Genomic DNA, 18,973 nt, shown 5'->3' with positions numbered 1-18,973 from the left:
GTACAAACAATAGTATGCAAGCATAAACACCATGGGACCACGCAGCCGTCATACCGCTCAGGAAGGAGACGACTTCTGTCTCCTAGAGATGAACGTACTTTGGTGCGAAAAGTGCAAATCAATCCCAGAACAACAGCAAAGGACCTTGTGAATATGCTGGAGGAAACAGGTACAAAAGTATCTATATCCACAGTAAAATGAGTCCTATATCAACATAATCTGAAAGGCTGCTCAGCAAGGAAGAAGCCACTGCTCCAAAACCGTCATAAAAAAGCCAGACTACGGTTTGCAACTGCACATGGGGACAAAGATCGTACTTTTCGGAGAAATGTCCTCTGGTCTGATTAAACAAAAATAGAACTGTTTGGCCATAATGACCATCGTTATGTTTGGAGGAAAATGGGGGTGGCTTGCAAGCCGAAGAACACCCTCCCAACCATGAAGCACGGTGGTGGCAGCATCATGCTGTGGGGGTGCTTTGCTGCAGGAGGTGACTGATGCACTTCACAAAATAGATGGCATCATGAGGAAGGAAAATTATGTGGATATATTGAAGCAACATCTCAAGACATTAGTCAGGAAGTTAAAGCTTGGTCGCAAATGGGTCTTCCAAATGAACAATGACCCCAAGCATACTTCCACAGTTGTGGCAAAATGGCTTAAGGACAACAAAGTCAAGGTATTGGAGTGGCCATCACAAAGCCCTGACCTCAATCCTAAAGGAAATGTGTGGGCAGAACTGAAAAAGCGTGTGCGAGCAAGGAGGCCTACAAACCTGACTCAGTTACACCAGCTCTGTCAGGAGGAATGGGCCAAAATTCACCCAACTTATTGTGGGAAGCTTGTGGAAGGCTACCCAAAACGTTTGACCCAAGTTAAACTATTTAAAGGCAATGGTACCAAATACTAATTGAGTGTATGTAAACTTCTGACCCACTGGGAATGTGATGAAAGAAATACAATTTGAAATAAATAATTCTCTCTACTATTATTCTGACATTTCACATTCTTAAAATAAAGTGGTGATCCTAACTGACCTAAGACAGAGGAATTTTTACTAGGATTAAATGTCAGGAATTGTGAAAAACTGAGTTTAAATGTATTAGGCTAAGGTGTAGGTAAACTTCCGACTTCAACTGTACCTACACGTACGCTACGGTCACAAGACGCAGGCCTCCTTATTGTCCCTAGAATTTCTAAGCAAACAGCTGGAGGCAGGGCTTTCTCCTATAGAGCTCAATTTTTATGGAATGGTCTGCTTATCCACGTGAGAGACGCAGACTCGGTCTCGACCTTTATGTCTTTACTGAAGACTCATCTCTTCAGTAGGTCCTATGATTGAGTGTAGTCTGGCCCAGGGTGCGAAGGTGAACAGAAAGGCCCTGGAGCGACAAACCGCCCTTGAGGTCTCTGCCTGGCCGGTTCCTGCCTCTCCATTGGGATTCTCTGCCTCTGACCCTATTGCGGGGGCTGAGTCACTTGCTTACTGGTGCTTTCCTTGCCGTCCCTAGGAGGGGTGCATCACTTGAGTGGGTTGAGTTACTGACATGATCTTCCTGTCCGGTTTGTCGCTCTCTCGGGCTCGTGCAGTGGAGGAGATCTTCGTGGGCTATACTCAGCCTTGTTTCAGGGTAGTAGGTTGGTGGTCTGTTGATATCCCTCTTGTGGTGTGGGGGCTGTGCTTTGGCAAAGTGAGTGGGGTTATATCCTGCCTGGTTGGCCCTGTCTGGGGGTATCGTCGGACGGGGCAACAGTGTCTCCCGACACCCCCTGTCTCAGCCTCCAGTATCTATGCTGCAATAGTCTATGTGCCGGGGCGCTAGGGTCAGCCTTTTATATCTGGTGTTATTCACCTGTCTTATCTGGTGTCCTGTGTGAATTTAAGTATGCTCCCTCTAATTCTCTCTCTCTCCCTCTATCCCTCCCCTCCTGGAGGACCTGAGCCCTAGGACCATGCCTCAGCACTACCTGGCCTGATGACTCCTTGCTGTCCAGAGTCCACCTGGTCGTGCTGCTGCTCCAGTTTTCATTCTTCTGCCTGCGGCTGTGGAACCCTGACCTGTTCACCGGACGTGCTACCTTGTCCCAGACCTGCTGTTTTCAACTCTCTCTCTCTACCGCACCTGCTATTTTAACCTCTAAATTCCCAGCTATGAAAAGCCAAGTGACGTTTACTCCTGATGTACTGACCTGTTACGACCTCTACAACCACTGTGATTATTATTTGACCCTGCTGGTCATCTATGAACGTTTGAACATCTTGGAGAAATATCTGGCCTTAATGGCCATGTACTGTCATAATCTCCACCCGGCACAGCCAGAAGGGGACTGGCCACCCCTCAGGACCTGGTTCCTCTCTAGGTTTCTTCCTAGGTTTCTGCCTTTCTAGGGAGTTTTTCCTGGCCACCGTGCTTCTACATCTGCATTGCTTGCTGTTTGGGGTTTTAGGCTGGGTTTCTGTATAGCACTTTGTGACATCTGCTGATGTAAAAAGGGCTTTATAAATAAAATTTGAAATTAAATTATTTTTTCCCTCATCAAGCTACACACAATACCCCATAATGACAAAGCGATAACAAGTTTTTAGACATTTTTGCAAATGTATTAAAAATAAAAACAAATAACAAATACCTTATTTACATAAGTATTCAGATCCTTTGCTATGAGACTCGAAATTGAGCTCAGGTGCATCCTGTTTCCATTGATCATCCTTGAGATGTTTCTACAACTTGATTGGACTCCACCTGTGGTAAATTACATTGATTGAAAATGATTTGGAGCTCCAGAGTTCATCTGGGGAGATGGGAGAACTTTCCAGAAGGACAACCATCTCTGCAGCACTCCACCAATCAGGCCTTTATGGTAGAGTGGCCAGACAGAAGCCACTCCTCAGTAAAAGGCATATGACAGCCCTTCTTGGAGTTTGCCAAAAGGCACCTAAAGGACTCTCAGACCAGAGAAACAAGATTCTCTGGTCTGATGAAACTAAGATTGAACTCTTTGGCCTGAATGCCAAGCGTCACGTCTGGAGGAAACCAGACACAGCTCATCACCTGGCCAATACCATCCCTACGTTGAAGCATGGTGGTGGCAGCATCATGCTGTGGGGATGTGTTTCAGTTGCAGGGACTCGGAGACTAATCAGGATCGAGGGAAAGATGAACAGAGCAAATTACAGAGAGATCCTTTATGAAAACCTGCTCCAGAGCGCTCAGGACCTCAGACTGGGGCGAAGGTTCACCTTCCAACAGGACAACGACCCTAAGCACACAGCCAAGACAACGCAGGAGTGGCTTCGGGACAAGTCACTGAATGTCCTTGAGTGGCCCAGCTTGAACCCGATTGAACATCTCTGGAGAGAACTGAAAATAGCTGTGCAGCGACGCTCCCCATCCAACCTGACAGAGCTTGAGCGGATCTGCAGAGAAGAATGGGAGAAACTCCCCAAATACAGGTGTGCCAAGCTTGTAGTGTCATACCCAAGAAGACTCAAGGCTGTAATCTCTGCCGAAGGTGCTTCAACAAAGTACTGAGTTAAGGGTCTGAATACGTAAATGTGATATTTTTAATAAATTAGCTAACATTTCTAAAAACCTGTTTTTGCTTTATGGGGTATTGTGTGTAGATTGATGAGGAATAAAAACAATTTAATCCATTTAAGAATAAGGCTGTAACGTAAGAAATTTGGAAAAGTGAATGGGTCTGAATACTTCCAGAATGCACTGTAAGTAAGGACTGAGACTAGACCACTCAGGAATCACTTAATACCTAATGGAAAGCCATTCTGGTGTGTCTTTGGCATTAACATTTGTGTAAATGTCCAGCAGAAACATACAACTCTATCCCAGGGTTTTCCTATAATTCTTTAACTCTGCTTTGGTCCATTCATATTTATTTTGATCCTGACAAATTCCCCAGTCTCTGCTGTTGATAAGCATAGCCATAACATGATGCTGCCACCACAATACTTGAAAATACAGAGGGTTTCACTCCGTGATGTGTTGTATTGTATTTGACCCAAACCTGTAGTTTTTAGATTAGGCCAAAAAGTGAATTTCTTTGCCGTGTTGTCTTGCAGTATTACTAAACGACCTTCTTGCAAACAATGCGGAGTGAATGCAATGTTGTTGATCCTCTGTATTTTCAAGTATGGATTTTTTTTATATCGCCAAGCTCTACATAGACGCCATTATTCAATGACACTTGACCTTCAAATATTGTATGAAATTACAGCTATTTGCTTTTTTATTGAGAACATTTCTCACCTTCTTCTCTGCCCTCCCTTCTTCCCTTCCCCATCCACCCCATCCCTCCTACCCCAATCCGTCTCTCTCTCTCTCCCTCCCTCCCTCCAACCCTCTCTCCAGGACTCAGAACTGCTGGTGATCACAGTTCTGGATGAGAATGACAACAGGCCCATATTCACACAGACCAGCTACCAGGCTGAGATCACTGAGAACTCCCCCGCAGGTACCAACCTCACTGGTGTGTTTGTATGTCTGTCTGTGTGACTGTTTGTTTAAATTGATAATGTATAATTCCTCTGCTACCTCTATCCCTACCCTGGCACCCACTACCTATTTCGCTATTCCTCTCTTTATCTCTGCTTTCCTCTATGCTTCCATCACTCATGTTTCTCTCTCTTCCCACTCTCTCCCCAATCTCAATCTTTCCCTCTTTCATCAATCTTTCTTGTTTTTCCCTCCTCAATTCTTGTATTTAACTGTCCTCTCCCCTTCTGCCATCCCACACATCTTCCTTTCTCCATCTCCCCCTCTATATTCCTCCATCCTTCTCCGTCTCTCAGGCAGTGCTGTGTTAGTGTTGAATGGACCAGTGTTGGCTGAGGACAAAGACATTGGGCCCAACGCTGTGGTCAGGTACCGTCTGCTGGGAACAAGACTGGACCTCTTCACTGTGGACTCTGATACAGGTCTGACACACGCATGCACATGCACACACACACACACACACACACACACACACACACACACACACACACACACACACACACACACACATACAGACACAGACACACACATAATGATCACTCAATTACACAACTCTAATACATGCACACTCAAACACATACACACACTCTCACTCACAACCCTACACACATGCAATGAATTATAACAACTTTGAAGTCAGCACCAATGAACCCAATGCCTGTACCTCTCCCTTGTTCCCCCCTGCAGGAGTGGTGTGTGTGCGACAGGTGGCGCTGTTGGACCGTGAGACGTTTGTGGAGCCGTGGGTGGAACTGTTCCTGGTGGGGGAGGATGTGTGGGGGCTCAACAGCAGTGTGCCCCTCACTGTGACCATCCTGGATCAGAACGACAACCCTCCTGTCTTCAACCCCCCCAGCCTAACTGTGCACCTTCCTGAGAACAGCCCCACTGGTGAGTGTGTGTTGGTGTGGATGGGTGTGTGTGTGTGACTCCATGCATGCATTCATGTGTGTGTATGTACGTGCATGCATGTGTATGTGTATGTATGTGCATCATCCCAAGCCACAAATACATGCACCCTGCCATCCAGGACCTCTATACCAGGCGGTGTCAGAGGAAGGCCCTCAAAATTGTCAAAGACTCCAGCCACCCTAGTCATAGACTGTTCTCTCTGCTACCGCACGGCAAGCGGTACCGGAGTGCCAAGTCTAGGTCCAAAAGACTTCTCAACAGCTTCTACCCCCAAGCCATAAGACTCCTGAACAGCTAATCATGGCTACCCGGACTATTTGCACTGCCCCCCCCACCCCATCCTTTTTACGCTGCTGCTACTTTGTTAAGTATTTATGCATAGTCACTTTAACTCTACCCACATGTACATATTACCTCAACTACCTCAACTAGCCGGTGCCCCCGCACATTGACTCTGCAACGGTACCCCCCTGTATATATAGCCTCCCTACTGTCACTTTATTTTACTGTATATATAGCCTCCCTACTGTCACTTTATTTTACTTCTGCTCTTTTTTTCTCAACACTTTTTTGTTGTTGTTGTTTTATTCTTACTTTTTTTGTTTAAAATAAATGCACTGTTGGTTAAGGGCTGTAAGTAAGCATTTCACTGCAATGTCTGCACCTGTTGTATTCGGCGCATGTGACCAATAAAATTTGATTTGATTTGATGCACAAATACATCCATTACTTATTTTGTTAAATAAATGATATATACCCATTGATTCTTGAAGAATATAACTTATAAATGCCTCAGGCTTAGTTCAACTGTCGTACCCCATCAGAACCCCAAATCTAATCTTGTTTTACTTGATTGTTTGTAAACAATGTAATTGTAAACAAACACTGTATAGCCACAAACTATAACTTTTATATCATGGATGGTCAGTCTTTGCATCCATAGCACTGTCTATGAATTTGAGAGTGGTTACATTTTCCCAGCCCAATCCCTCAGCTGTGTACCAAAACAGTGGCGGAGTGACAGCGTTTTATTGTTTGAACGGCAGATTGCCCCTTTAAGCCTAGTCCTGGACAGAAATTCTCCATTAAACATAATTTTTTGTCCAGGACTAGGCTTAATCTATGTCTGGGAAACCTGCCCCTTGTGTTCTATCCTAACCCCTGTGTCCTCTCTCTCTGTTTTAGGTGTGGTGGTGACACAGCTGTCTGCCAGTGACGCTGATTCGGGCTCTAACGCCTGGCTGCTGTACCGGCTGGAGAGTGGCGCCCAGGACCGCTTCATAGTCGACTCCCTGTCTGGCGCCGTTCTGGTGGGCAACGTCATCCTCGACCGTGAGGAGCGCGGCTCCTACCACCTGGTCATCTTGGCTACCGACCGCGGCACGCCCTCGTTGTCGGGCACTGGCACCCTGTCGGTCATCCTGGATGATGTCAATGACTCGCGACCGCGTTTCATTGAACCCGTGACGACTATTAACCTAAACGAGTCTACGCCGCCAGGCGTGGTGGTGGCTACGCTTGCCGCCGAGGATTATGACCTACGACCCCGGCTGGAATATTACATAATCTCTGTGGAGGCCAAGGATGATGGGAATAACCCTGTAGATGGGCTGCAAGAGTCGTTCGGCATCGATTTCCACACGGGTTAGTAGTCAACAGACACAGTAGATCATGATTAGCATTGCATCTGTGAAAACATGTGTATGCAGTATAAGTAAGTGTGTGTGTATGTGCGTGCGTGTGTCTCTGTGTGTCTCTGTGTGTCTGTCTGTGCGTGTGTGCGTACATGTGCATACATGTGCACATGCCTGTTTGTGTGTGTTAAATGTGTGTGTGTGTGCGTGTGTGTGTGTGCGTGCGTGTGTGTGTATGTGTGTTCCCACAGGTGCTGTGTTTGTGCGTAACCCACTCAACAGAGAGCTGGTGGCCACATTTGAGATCCTCGTGTCGGTGCATGACAACGCTAGTGATGTCATCGACATGTCAGTCAGCGTACCTAATGGTCAGGCTTCATCTAAAATCACCCTACTTTTGTTTGTTATTTTATCACCTTTTTGTGGCCCCATATGTCCCTCAAGATTCAACAATTTGTTAAACCAACAGAAGTTGATAGGAATTGACTTAGTGCATCTCATGATAAAAACAAGCATACACACAAACCTCAATCACTACAATACACTCAAAATAGGTTGAAAGACAATGCTCCGGAAAACCCCCTAAGGCAGGGGTTCCCAAACTTTTTTGGCCCACGACCCCATTTTGATATCTGACAATTCTTGTGACCGTAACCATGTGAAAACAATTATGTAATTAACAGCCAATGTTAACTTTTTTATTTGGGGCTATATCTGCACTATATCTCCGAGTTCTGTGGCTCAGCTCTTTTGCCGCCAGTTGCTCTCGGTGTATCATACAATGCGTCCATAGGGCAGAGGGAGACACATTCATAACTAGAGTGCCAAGGCATGCCTGCCGTCCCGCCATAGATGGAGCCCCATCTGTGCAAAAGCCTACCATTCGATCCCATGGAATCTGTTTTTCGTTAACATAGACACGCAACACACTGAACATCCTCTGTGAAGTTTAATGCTCGGGAATCGTGAGACAGAACAATATGTCCTCGTGAATAGCATCCCCCGACATGTACTGTATAGCAAACAAAAGTCAATGCCTGGGCATGTCGGCCCTCACAGCTAACGTCCATTTGGAGAGCATAAGCTGGGCAGTTTTTGAGTTGCTCTTGATTACTAGCAATAGCATAAATTATTTGTTTAACAGTGTTATCTGACAAAGGTATTGATGTGAGTTTCTGTGCCTCTGCCTCCCCACAAATTGTTTTCACGATATCAATTGCGGCCGGTAATATCAAAGTCTCTGCAATAGTGTGTGGTTTCATAGCGTAGCGGGCCTAGCCATTCACCGTGGGAATGATTCAAGTGCAACGGTCAAGAGTGGCCTTTTCCCATGATCTAAGGGCGCTCTCTGGTTTAATATTATCTTTTAGATTTGAATAATTTTCAGTTTGATTTTTAAGGTTAACCACATTACAATGATTTTGACATACAAAGACGATATTATAATATATGTATTTTTTTGTATATATTTGTTTTTCTTCAGGATAATGGAAATTCTCCCGCGACCCCATTTTCAAATCAGGCGACCCCACATGGGGTCGCGACCCCTAGTTTGGCAACCGCTATCCTAAGGTCTAAGGGCCCGGGGCTGGGTTTCTCCTAAGCTAACATATGGAATTGTTTTAAGATGGTCATACCTAGGGCTGTTGCAGTGACCATATTACCACCACACCGGCGGTCACAAGTCATGAAGGCAGTAAAATTCAGAGTGACCGTTTAGTCACGGTAATTAGGCTTCTCCAAGCTCTGATGCTGCTGATGGTCATTAGTAGCCTACCAAACTTGCTAACTGCCTGGTACGCAGCACTCTATTGTCCCTCTGATCACTCTGACATCAATGCAAGAAATCTAATCAAACACTTCATGAGAGCCCATGAGCTCATTTTGCGCAACATTTCTATAAGCTATGCAATTTCTATAGGCTATGCAATTGCGCGAGAAAACAGAGTGATGGACTCTGCTCAAAAGAGGAGGATCACATCAGCTTTCTATAGGCTAGGCCTACTATATTTATTTCTCAACTTTCCTACTATTAAGCATATCTTTCCAACAGGAGTATAGCCTACCTGGCTGGCATGAAAATGAACCATGGGAAAAGCTTCCTCCATTCGCTATTTAAGTGCATAGATTACATTAATTGTTTCCCCTGCCCCTGTTTCAAGACAGGTGAATGATAATGTTCCATTCTAAATCAAAACAAATTTCACACATATACAGTTGAAGTCGGAAGTTTACATACACAGTTCCCGCTCAGCCCAGTCAAAACTGTTCGCTGCTCTGGCACCCCAATGGTGGAACAAGCTCCCTCATGACGCCAGGACAGCAGAGTCACTCACCACCTTCCGGAGACACTTGAAACCCCACCTCTTTAAGGAACACCTGGGATAGGATAAAGTAATCCTTCTACCCCCCCTTACCCCACCCCCCAAAAAAAAAAAAAAATTGTAAAGTGGTTATCCCACTGGCTATAAGGTGAATGCACCAATTTGTAAGTCGCTCTGGAAAAGAGTGATGTAAATGTAAAATGTAAATGTTGGAGTCATTAAAACTAGTTTTTCAACCACTCCACAAATTTCTTGTTAACAAACTATAGTTTTGGCAAGTCGGTTTAGAGACAGATTATTTCACTTATAATTCACCATATCACAATTCCAGTGGGTCAGAAGTTTACATACACTAAGTTGACTGTGCCTTTAAACAGCTTGGAAAATTCCAGAAAATGATGTTATGGCTTTAGAGGCTTCTGATAGGCTAATTGACATAATTTGAGTCAATTGGAGGTGTACCTGTGGATGTATTTCAAGGCCTACCTTCAAACTCAGTGGCTCTTTGCTTGACATCATGGCAAAATCTAATGAAATCAGCCAAGAACTCAGACAGAAATTGTAGACGTCCACAAGTCTGGTTCATCCTTGGGAGCAATTTCCAAATGCCTGAAGATACCACGTTCATTTGTAAAAACAATAGTACGCAAGTATAAACACCATGGGACCACGCAGCCGTCATGGGACCACGCAGCCGTCGTGAAGGAGACACGTTCTGTCTCCTAGAGATTAATGCACTTTGGCACAAAAAGTGCAAATCAATCCCAGAACAACAGCAAAGGACCTTGTGAAGATGCTGGAGGAAACAGGTACAAAAGTATCTATATCCACAGTAAAATTAGTCCTATATCGACAAAACCTGAAAGGCCACGCAGCAAGGAAGAAGCCACTGCTCCAAAACCGCCATAAAAAAGCCAGACTACGGTTTGCCACTGCACATGGGGACAAAGATCATACTTTTTGGAGAAATGTCCTCTGGTCTGATGAAACAAAAATAGAACTGTTTGGCCATAATGACCATTGTTTTGTTTGGAGGAAAAAGGGGGTAGCTTGCAAGCCGAAGAACACCATCCCAACCGTGAAGCACGGGGGTGGCAGCATCATGCTGGGGGTGCTTTGCTGCAGGAGGGACTGGTGCACTTCACAAAATAGATGGCATCATGAGGAAGGAAAATTATGTGGATATATTGAAGCAACATCTCAAAACATCATTCTGGAAGTTAAAGCTTGGTCGCAAATTGGTCTTCCAAATGGACAATGATCCCAAGCATACTTCCAAAGTTGTGGCAAAATGGCTTAAGGACAACAAACTCAAGGTATTGGAGTGGCCATAACAAAGCCCTGACCTCAATCCTAAAGAAAATTTGTGGGCAGAACTGAAAAAGCGTGTGCGAGCAAGGCCTACAAACCTGACTCAGTTACACCAGCTCTGTCAGGAGGAATGGGCCAAAATTCACCCAACTTATTGTGGAAAGCTTGTGGAAGGCTACCCGAAAAGTTTGACCCAAGTTAAACAATTTAAAGGAAATGCTACCAAATACTAATTGAATGTATGTAAACTTCTGACCCACTGGGAATGTGATGAAATAAATAAAAGCTGAAATAAATAATTCTCTCTACTATTATTCTGACATGTCACATTCTTAAAATAAAGTGGTGATCCTAACTGACCTAAGACAGGGAATTTTTACTAGGATTAAATGTCAGGAATTGTGGAAAAACCGAGTTTAAATGTATTTGGCTACGGTGTATGTAAACTTCCGACTTCAACTGTAGGTTATTGATTATTAACGTAATACAATGAAAACAGGTCCCTAGTGGACTGGACTAACAATAGCATGAATGCTTGGGTAAAAGGAGGGTTGGCTGATTCAGAGAGGGGCGGGGAAAGTAAGAGATAAAGGAATTCACCTATCAGACATTTCTTAACTACACTCACGGAAATCCAAATGCTTAGCACCTGCTCATTTGGATTAGAAATACAACATGTACAGTGGGGGAAAAAAGTATTTAGTCAGCCACCAATTGTGCAAGTTCTCCCACTTAAAAAGATGAGAGAGGCCTGTAATTTTCATCATAGGTACACGTCAACTATGACAGACAACTGGGGGAAAAAAATCCAGAAAATCACATTGTAGGATTTTTTATGAATTTATTTGCAAATTATGGTGGAAAATAAGTATTTGGTCACCTGCAAACAAGCAAGATTTCTGGCTCTCACAGACCTGTAACTTCTTCTGTAAGAGGCTACTCTGTCCTCCACTCGTTACCTGTATTAATGGCACCTATTTGAACTTGTTATCAGTATAAAAGACACCTGTCCACAACCTCAAACAGTCACACTCCAAACTCCACTATGGCCAAGACCAAAGAGCTGTCAAAGGACACCAGAAACAAAATTGTAGACCTGCACCAGGCTGGGAAGACTGAATCTGCAATAGGTAAGCAGCTTGGTTTGAAGAAATTAACTGTGGGAGCAATTATTAGGAAATGGAAGACATACAAGACCACTGATAATCTCCCTCGATCTGGGGCTCCACGCAAGATCTCACCCCGTGGGGTCAAAATGATCACAAGAACGGTGAGCAAAAATCCCAGAACAACACGGGGGACCTAGTGAATGACCTGCAGAGAGCTGGGACCAAAGTATCAAAGCCTACAATCAGTAACACACTACGCCGCCAGGGACTCAAATCCTGCAGTGCCAGACGTGTCCCCCTGCTTAAGCCAGTACATGTCCAAGCCCGTCTGAAGTTTGCTAGAGTGCATTTGGATGATCCAGAAGAGGATTGGGAGAAAGTCATATGGTCAGATGAAACCAAAATAGAACTTTTTGGTAAAAACTCAACTCGTCGTGTTTGGAGGACAAAGAATGCTGAGTTGCATCCAAAGAACACCATACCTACTGTGAAGCATGGGGGTGGAAACATCATGCTTTGGGGCTGTTTTTCTGCAAAGGGACCAGGACGACTGATCCGTGTAAAGGAAAGAATGAATGGGGCCATGTATCGTGAGATTTTGAGTGAAAACCTCCTTCCTTCAGCAAGGGCATTGAAGATGAAACGTGGCTGGGTCTTTCAGCATGACAATGATCCCAAACACACCGCCCGGGCAACGAAGGAGTGGCTTCGTAAGAAGCATTTCAAGGTCCTGGAGTGGCCTAGCCAGTCTCCAGATCTCAACCCCATAGAAAATCTTTGGAGGGAGTTGAAAGTCCATGTTGCCCAGCGACAGCCCCAAAACATCACTGCTCTAGAGGAGATTTGCATGGAGGAATGGGCCAAAATACCAGCAACAGTGTGTGAAAACCTTGTGAAGACTTACAGAAAACGTTTGACCTGTGTCATTGCCAACAAAGGGTATAGAACAAAGTATTGAGAAACTTTTGTTATTGACCAAATACTTATTTTCCACCATAATTTTCAAATAAATTCATAAAAAATCCTACAATGTGATTTTCTGGATTATTTTTTATCATTTTGTCTGTCATAGTTGACGTGTACCTATGATGAAAATTACAGGCCTCTCTCATCTTTTTAAGTGGGAGAACTTGCACAATTGTTGGCTGACTAAATACTTTTTTTCCCCACTGTATATACGTGTAGCTGTCCTCAATAGTTGAGTTGATGATGTAGGACTCTGAGATCCCAGAGATCCCAATGTCCTTGGTAGAATTTCTGGTCGTATTGGTGGTTAGAATGGATACTTCAGCGTACCCTGTAGTTCGTAGAGTTGATCTGTTAGAATAGAACTTCAGATGTACCAACGGTTGTCTGAAAGGGATTGTCCTTCCCAACTCGTGTCTTTAGTGAAGGTTCTCTAGATGACGATACATAACCAGCTGCAGACTGAGATGATAAGGTCTAGTGCGTTGTCTTCTTCTTCACCTCGTTTAGAGTTTGAGAGTTTCACCATTTTGCCGTATTCAGGTCGTGCTGCATGTCGGCTGGTCTGTAGAGTTTAACCATTTTGTAACGTTTAGCTCACACTTCACGTCTGCTGGTCTGAGGTGAATTTCATCACGAGGGGTTTTATACTTGAGTAGAAAAGGGGGCGTTTCATCATGTTTGTGCTCATCTGGGCATGGCCACTGACTGAGAACAAATCAATATGGAAACAATCCTCTCATCTAGAAAGCTAAAATCACATTGTTATCTTCACAAAAGTATTATAATACTTAATCATTCGTTTTATACAACAACTAGATGCAAACCTCATAACTGGGAAGTGTACACCCCCAGAGATACGTTTATGTTGTTCCACCATCTTTAATGACATCACAACATAGTAATGAATTTGACATGATTGTTCTTTAAGTCGCCACCGACCATTTCCCACATTCTTTGAAGTATGAATATTGTTTAATTATCCACTTTTGGATGTTGGAGTCTTGGCGGGAATACTTCCTTTGTTCCACAGGCAAATTCCCTCTCCCAATACTGCATGGCACGGAAAAGAAAGTTTCTGCAAGAATTTTACGACCGGTTATAAAACTGGCCCCCAGGAGAGGGGGTGTTCAAACCTTTGCCTAGCCGGCATCTTTGATCCTCAACCCATGAGGGCAAGTCATGACACAGTACTTCCATTATTTTTTGTTACTGGTACCGGGTTACCTTTAGACGAGTCTTGTGAGGCTTGTTAGCATCGTACGTGTTCGTGAAAGTCTCACCTTTAATATTAGTGTGTAGCCCAAACCGTTCGGACGTTGGCATATCGGTGGTACCAACTTCAGCCGTAGAGCAAAACAGAGAAAACCATTGTGAGAGTCTCATCTTTCCATAGAGGGGTCATATTAATTTGTTTGTCAAATCTTTTGGACGCCACAAGCGTTTTTGTGAGAAGACCGATATTCGGGATGTCTCCTGGTCTGACAAACACCGCTGTAGCTCTGCCACCTTCCACTCCAGATGCGGAAGGCTGACATCGGCGGATGTGGTGGATTGAGATTCAACCCACGCAAAAAAACTGAAATCTCTAGCTTAAACAGACGAATTTTATGTTTTTGGATTATTATTATGCTAATTAGATTTATGCGGGGGTGCGGACATCGACTCTAATCTCTTCTCTGTCTCTTCCCAATACTAACCCTCTCAATTGCCTCTCAACCATTGACAGCGAGACTGACAGTGAATGTGCTGGATGTGAATGACAACGCTCCGCGGTTCAGACCCTTTGGAGTGGCCAACTTCTCAGAGAAGATTCTGGAAGGGGCTCAGCCAGGCACCACTCTGCTGTCGGTGTCAGCCGTGGACCCAGACAAAGGCCCTAACGGACAGGTCATCTACCAGCTGCTACACCTGCCCCGAGGGGACTACCTCAGACTGGAGGACCCCTCTACTGGTACAACACATACACACACATACAGACACACATGCACGCGCGTGCGCGCGCATACACACACACATTGTTTAGTCTTCAACAGTGTACTGTATATTCAAACTAAACTCACACTAAACTTATATACACAGATGTTGGAACATATAAACACACACACACACCAGACCTGGGTTCAAATACATGCGGACAGTATTTAAGTATTTGTTATTGAAATACTCATTTTCTGTGTATTTTAAAGTATTTTCAAATAACTTCTTATAAATAGCTCACACAGACTCAAATCTCACTCAAAAAAGGCACATTAAAATGTCCTTTACTTGAAATATTATACATTTTGTTGTGATATAAAATGGACAATAACATACACTTATCAAACTTATTATACCTACCAATTTGCTAGTCTGGATATTATTTTATCTAATCTTATCTTACTACTACTTCTACAATATACAGTACATCAGATATTGACTGGAAGCCCATCTCTGCAGCCAACTCAAACACACCCAGTTTCTCCAACTCTTCATCAGAAAAGAGTCACTTCACCAGAGCTCACACACTGCTCCTAAATCAAACCTCATAACTGGGAAGTGTACACCCCCAGAGATACGTTTATGTTGTTCCACCATCTTTAATGACATCACAACATAGTAATGAATTTGACATGATTGTTCTTTAAGTCGCCACCGACCATTTCCCACATTCTTTGAAGTATTAATATTGTTTAATTATCCACTTTTGGATGTTGGAGTCTTGGCGGGAATACCCTCCTCACTCTCTTGTAAAACTCCACCTTGACCATATTACTGCCACGGTAACTAGGCTTCTCCAAAACTGTGCTCTGATGCAGCCAATGGTCATTAGTAGCCTACCAAACTTGCTAATGGCCTGGTCCTCAGTGCTCTATTGTCCCCCTAATCACTAACATAAATGCAAATGCTATCGAACATCAAATCAAACACTTCATTAGAGCCCTGGCATTCAGAGTTTGAGCGGAATAGGATCACCTGTTGCGCAGTGAGAGCCAGCTCCTCGCTCTGGTTGATGCATGGAATGAAATAAGTGTTCCTATAAGCCCATGTTGCGCAACATTTCTATAGGCTATGCTATGCAATTGTGTGAGAAAACAGAGTTTTGATGGCCTCTATTAAAAAGAGGATCCCATAAGCTTTCTGTAGGCTAGGCCTGGCCTACTATATTTATTTTTCAACTTGATATTAAGCACATTGCTTTGCTTTACAACTGGAGTAGCCTACCTGGCTGGCATGAAAATGAACTGCTACTCAAGTGCATACAGACGACATGTATTTTTTCCCCCTGTTCCGACAGGTGCATGATAATGGCCCATTCTAAATCAAAACAAATTTCACACATATATTATTTAGTATATGTAAAGACAAAATTAAATTGGGAATAGACTGATGGGTGAGAATATCATCACTTGTGAATGATACCCAGTGTGTGCAGTCTAAGGCAAGAAATAGCGCATGCATTTGTTTTTGCCAGTTTTTCAAATCATAGTCGCATGTAGCCTAGGCCATCGGCATATATGTTTTGATAAGGTTTGTATCACAACTAAAGTGGCCAAATAACTCTAAGCGTAGCCTGTAGGCCTAGGACCCCTGGAACAGAGCCCAGTGAAACATGTTCTTATAAGCTTAGTCATTGCGCAATCGCGTGTGAAAACAGAGTTTTGACTGACCACTATTTAAAAGAGGATCCCAGCTTTCTCGTGCTGCTATTTTTATTGCTCAATTATTTAAATGAAGCACATTAATCCGCTTTACAACCGGTGTATCCTACCTGGCATATTAAAAATTTAACCACGGGAAGCGCTTCCCCCATTCGCTATTCGAGTGCAGGCTATGGATGACTTTTTTTTTTTGTAGGCCATTCTAAATAAAAAACTATTCCACACATATATTAGTAGGCTATATGTAATTTAGAATAGTCTGATGGGTGAGAATATTATCAAGTACTTGTCAAATTGTGAATGAGAGACTCAACAAAATGTGGTGCAGAGAAAGATGTATGTATCTTGAAAATATGGTTGACAGCCACTATAACTAAAAAATAACTAAAATATTTGAATACATATTTAGCTTCCAGTCTCCATATACAAAAGTTGAGAGTCTCATCTTTCAGATGCATTTGGAACTATGTTCATAGCCCATAGCGTTCCAAAGTTAGAGCTAAAAGCCTGATGGCACGGGCGCCCATATCACCTGTTTCACCCATATCGCCTATATCGCCCATATCGCCTATATCGCCCATATCGCCTATATCGCCCATATCGCCTATATCGCCCATATCAGCGGACATCTTTTGGTCGTACTGGTATGTCAGATTAGCTAATTCACCAATCTCTCAGCTTCTAAGTATCACAGAAACACAACACTTTGAATGAATAACAGAAACGTTTTCATGATAAATTGCCAGGGATGAAATGTATCAAAGGAACTGTTCAAAACATGAAAAAACATACATAAACTTGTATTTTTGAACCTCAAATGTTACTATAAATGTGTGAGAATGTTCAAATATATGCGTATTTAGGGAAATTAAAAACATTTACTTTTAGGGTTATAAATATGTTAGCGCTTTTAGGGATAATATGTTTAGACAGTTGGACCAACTTTTAGAATTAAGAATATTGTTCTAATTGTAGACATTCAGTTACGTAGCATTGTTTAAATATTCCCCATATAATGTTATTGCGCTGCTAACATGGCTGCCATATAATTTTGTACTGTCATGTTAATGCATCATAATGCAGAAACCTCAATGTTTATAATTACTTTTGGCTCTAGATGTAGCCATAGATAAAGAACCCTGTCACAATACACTTCACAGAAAAAGGAACCCTGATATATGTTCATGTAAAATTAGTTTTACGTTGAACCCACAAACAATGGCAGCGTTTAAATTCACCCAGATTTGTTGTGATATTCAATTTGCCACACTCTGTTTCTTTGATTCCTCGTAGAAATGAATCGCTGGGTATTGAAGATAATTTTAAAATAATCAACCAAACATTCTAAATGCAAACATTCTACCAACTTGCCATGACAATTAAAAATTATTAAATTATTGGATGTAGCATATTATACAACGGGTGGGTCTAATCCTGAATGCATTCTAGCCGGTGTCTATTCCACAAGTTACCACCGGCTAAATCTATAATGTTAAAATGCCTTGTGGCGTACCGCGTACAAGCCCCCAGGGGGAGACTCGTCGAGGCCTGGTGACAGACGAGTCTACATCACGCGGTGGTGGCTCCCTCGGCTGGACGTGCCAGGTCTCGACGGGTCCTCCGGCCAAGACTAATTGGGGCTGATTGAGGCTGGTGAGTAATCATGGGGCTGATTGCTCACCAGCCGTACAGGGCCCATAAAGCTGCCAGGAGGGCAGCACACGAGAGGGTTGGAGGTAGTGAGAGGTTGCTACCGGACAGACGTCCTCACGTTCTGCTAGAACCGAGGGGCTCGGTGTTCTGCCCCAGAGGAGACAGCATTCCCCGGAGCCAAGAAGGCGTTAACCCAGGAAGAGGTCCTCCTTTTATTTTTATTTATTGTTTTAAATAAACACCCTTGAAACTGAGGTATCACACTTGTGTCTGATCTGTGTAAATGTCTTGATCAAACCCCCTGGTCTGCCACAGCCTATTTACTTTGTTACATCTGACTGTGCAATCCACTGTCTCATCAGCCCAGCCAGGCAATTTATAAACTTGATCTCCACTATAAAAAGCATCTAGACATTATCTCACATTTCTTTTAGACTAACATTTAGTTTTCAACCTCGGAAATATGTATAAACCTTGCTTTCTGTCTCTCCGACCTTTGCAACATTGTTTCAATATTCAAATTCGAACTTTTTTTGGATATATACAAAGACATTTCAATTGAAAAAAGGTAAAAGGAAAGGAAGTGCAGCTAATTTTCAGTCTTTCCAGCTTCTGTTTGAAGTGATTGTCTTAGCTGTGTTGTTGGCTAGCTCCTCTGAACAACAGTGTCCTGACGAGTGACAAATGTTCTATTCCAGGTGAAATCGCACCTCATTAGCTCATTGTTATGGATGTATCCAACTAATTCACTTCACTCATGCTGCCAAACATGCCCTCGAAAAACTGACTATCCTACCGATCCTTGACTTCGGCGATGTCATTTACAAAATAGCCTCCAACACTCTACTCAGCAAATTGGATGTAGTCTATCACAGTGCCATCCGTTTTGTCTCCAAAGCCCCATACACTACC

The 18,973-nt window shown here is 43.4% G+C and overlaps 1 protein-coding gene across 1 annotated transcript in view; it reads left to right on the top strand.

Moving 5' to 3' along the window:
• cdh23 (cadherin-related 23) overlaps positions 1-18,973 on the top strand; it is a 190,860-nt gene that overhangs the window by 140,258 nt on the left and 31,629 nt on the right. The window contains exons 24-29 of the mRNA XM_045211457.1: positions 4,368-4,470; positions 4,808-4,933; positions 5,199-5,402; positions 6,609-7,067; positions 7,309-7,425; positions 14,497-14,721. Of these exons, the coding sequence (XP_045067392.1) occupies positions 4,368-4,470; positions 4,808-4,933; positions 5,199-5,402; positions 6,609-7,067; positions 7,309-7,425; positions 14,497-14,721 (1,234 nt within the window). The remainder of the gene's footprint in view (positions 1-4,367; positions 4,471-4,807; positions 4,934-5,198; positions 5,403-6,608; positions 7,068-7,308; positions 7,426-14,496; positions 14,722-18,973) is intronic.

The sequence above is a fragment of the Coregonus clupeaformis genome, chromosome 37 (assembly GCF_020615455.1).
Source record: "Coregonus clupeaformis isolate EN_2021a chromosome 37, ASM2061545v1, whole genome shotgun sequence".
Classification (NCBI taxonomy): domain Eukaryota; kingdom Metazoa; phylum Chordata; class Actinopteri; order Salmoniformes; family Salmonidae; genus Coregonus; species Coregonus clupeaformis.
Note: the sequence above shows the minus strand (reverse complement) of the source record. Positions and strands in the feature narration are given on the sequence as shown.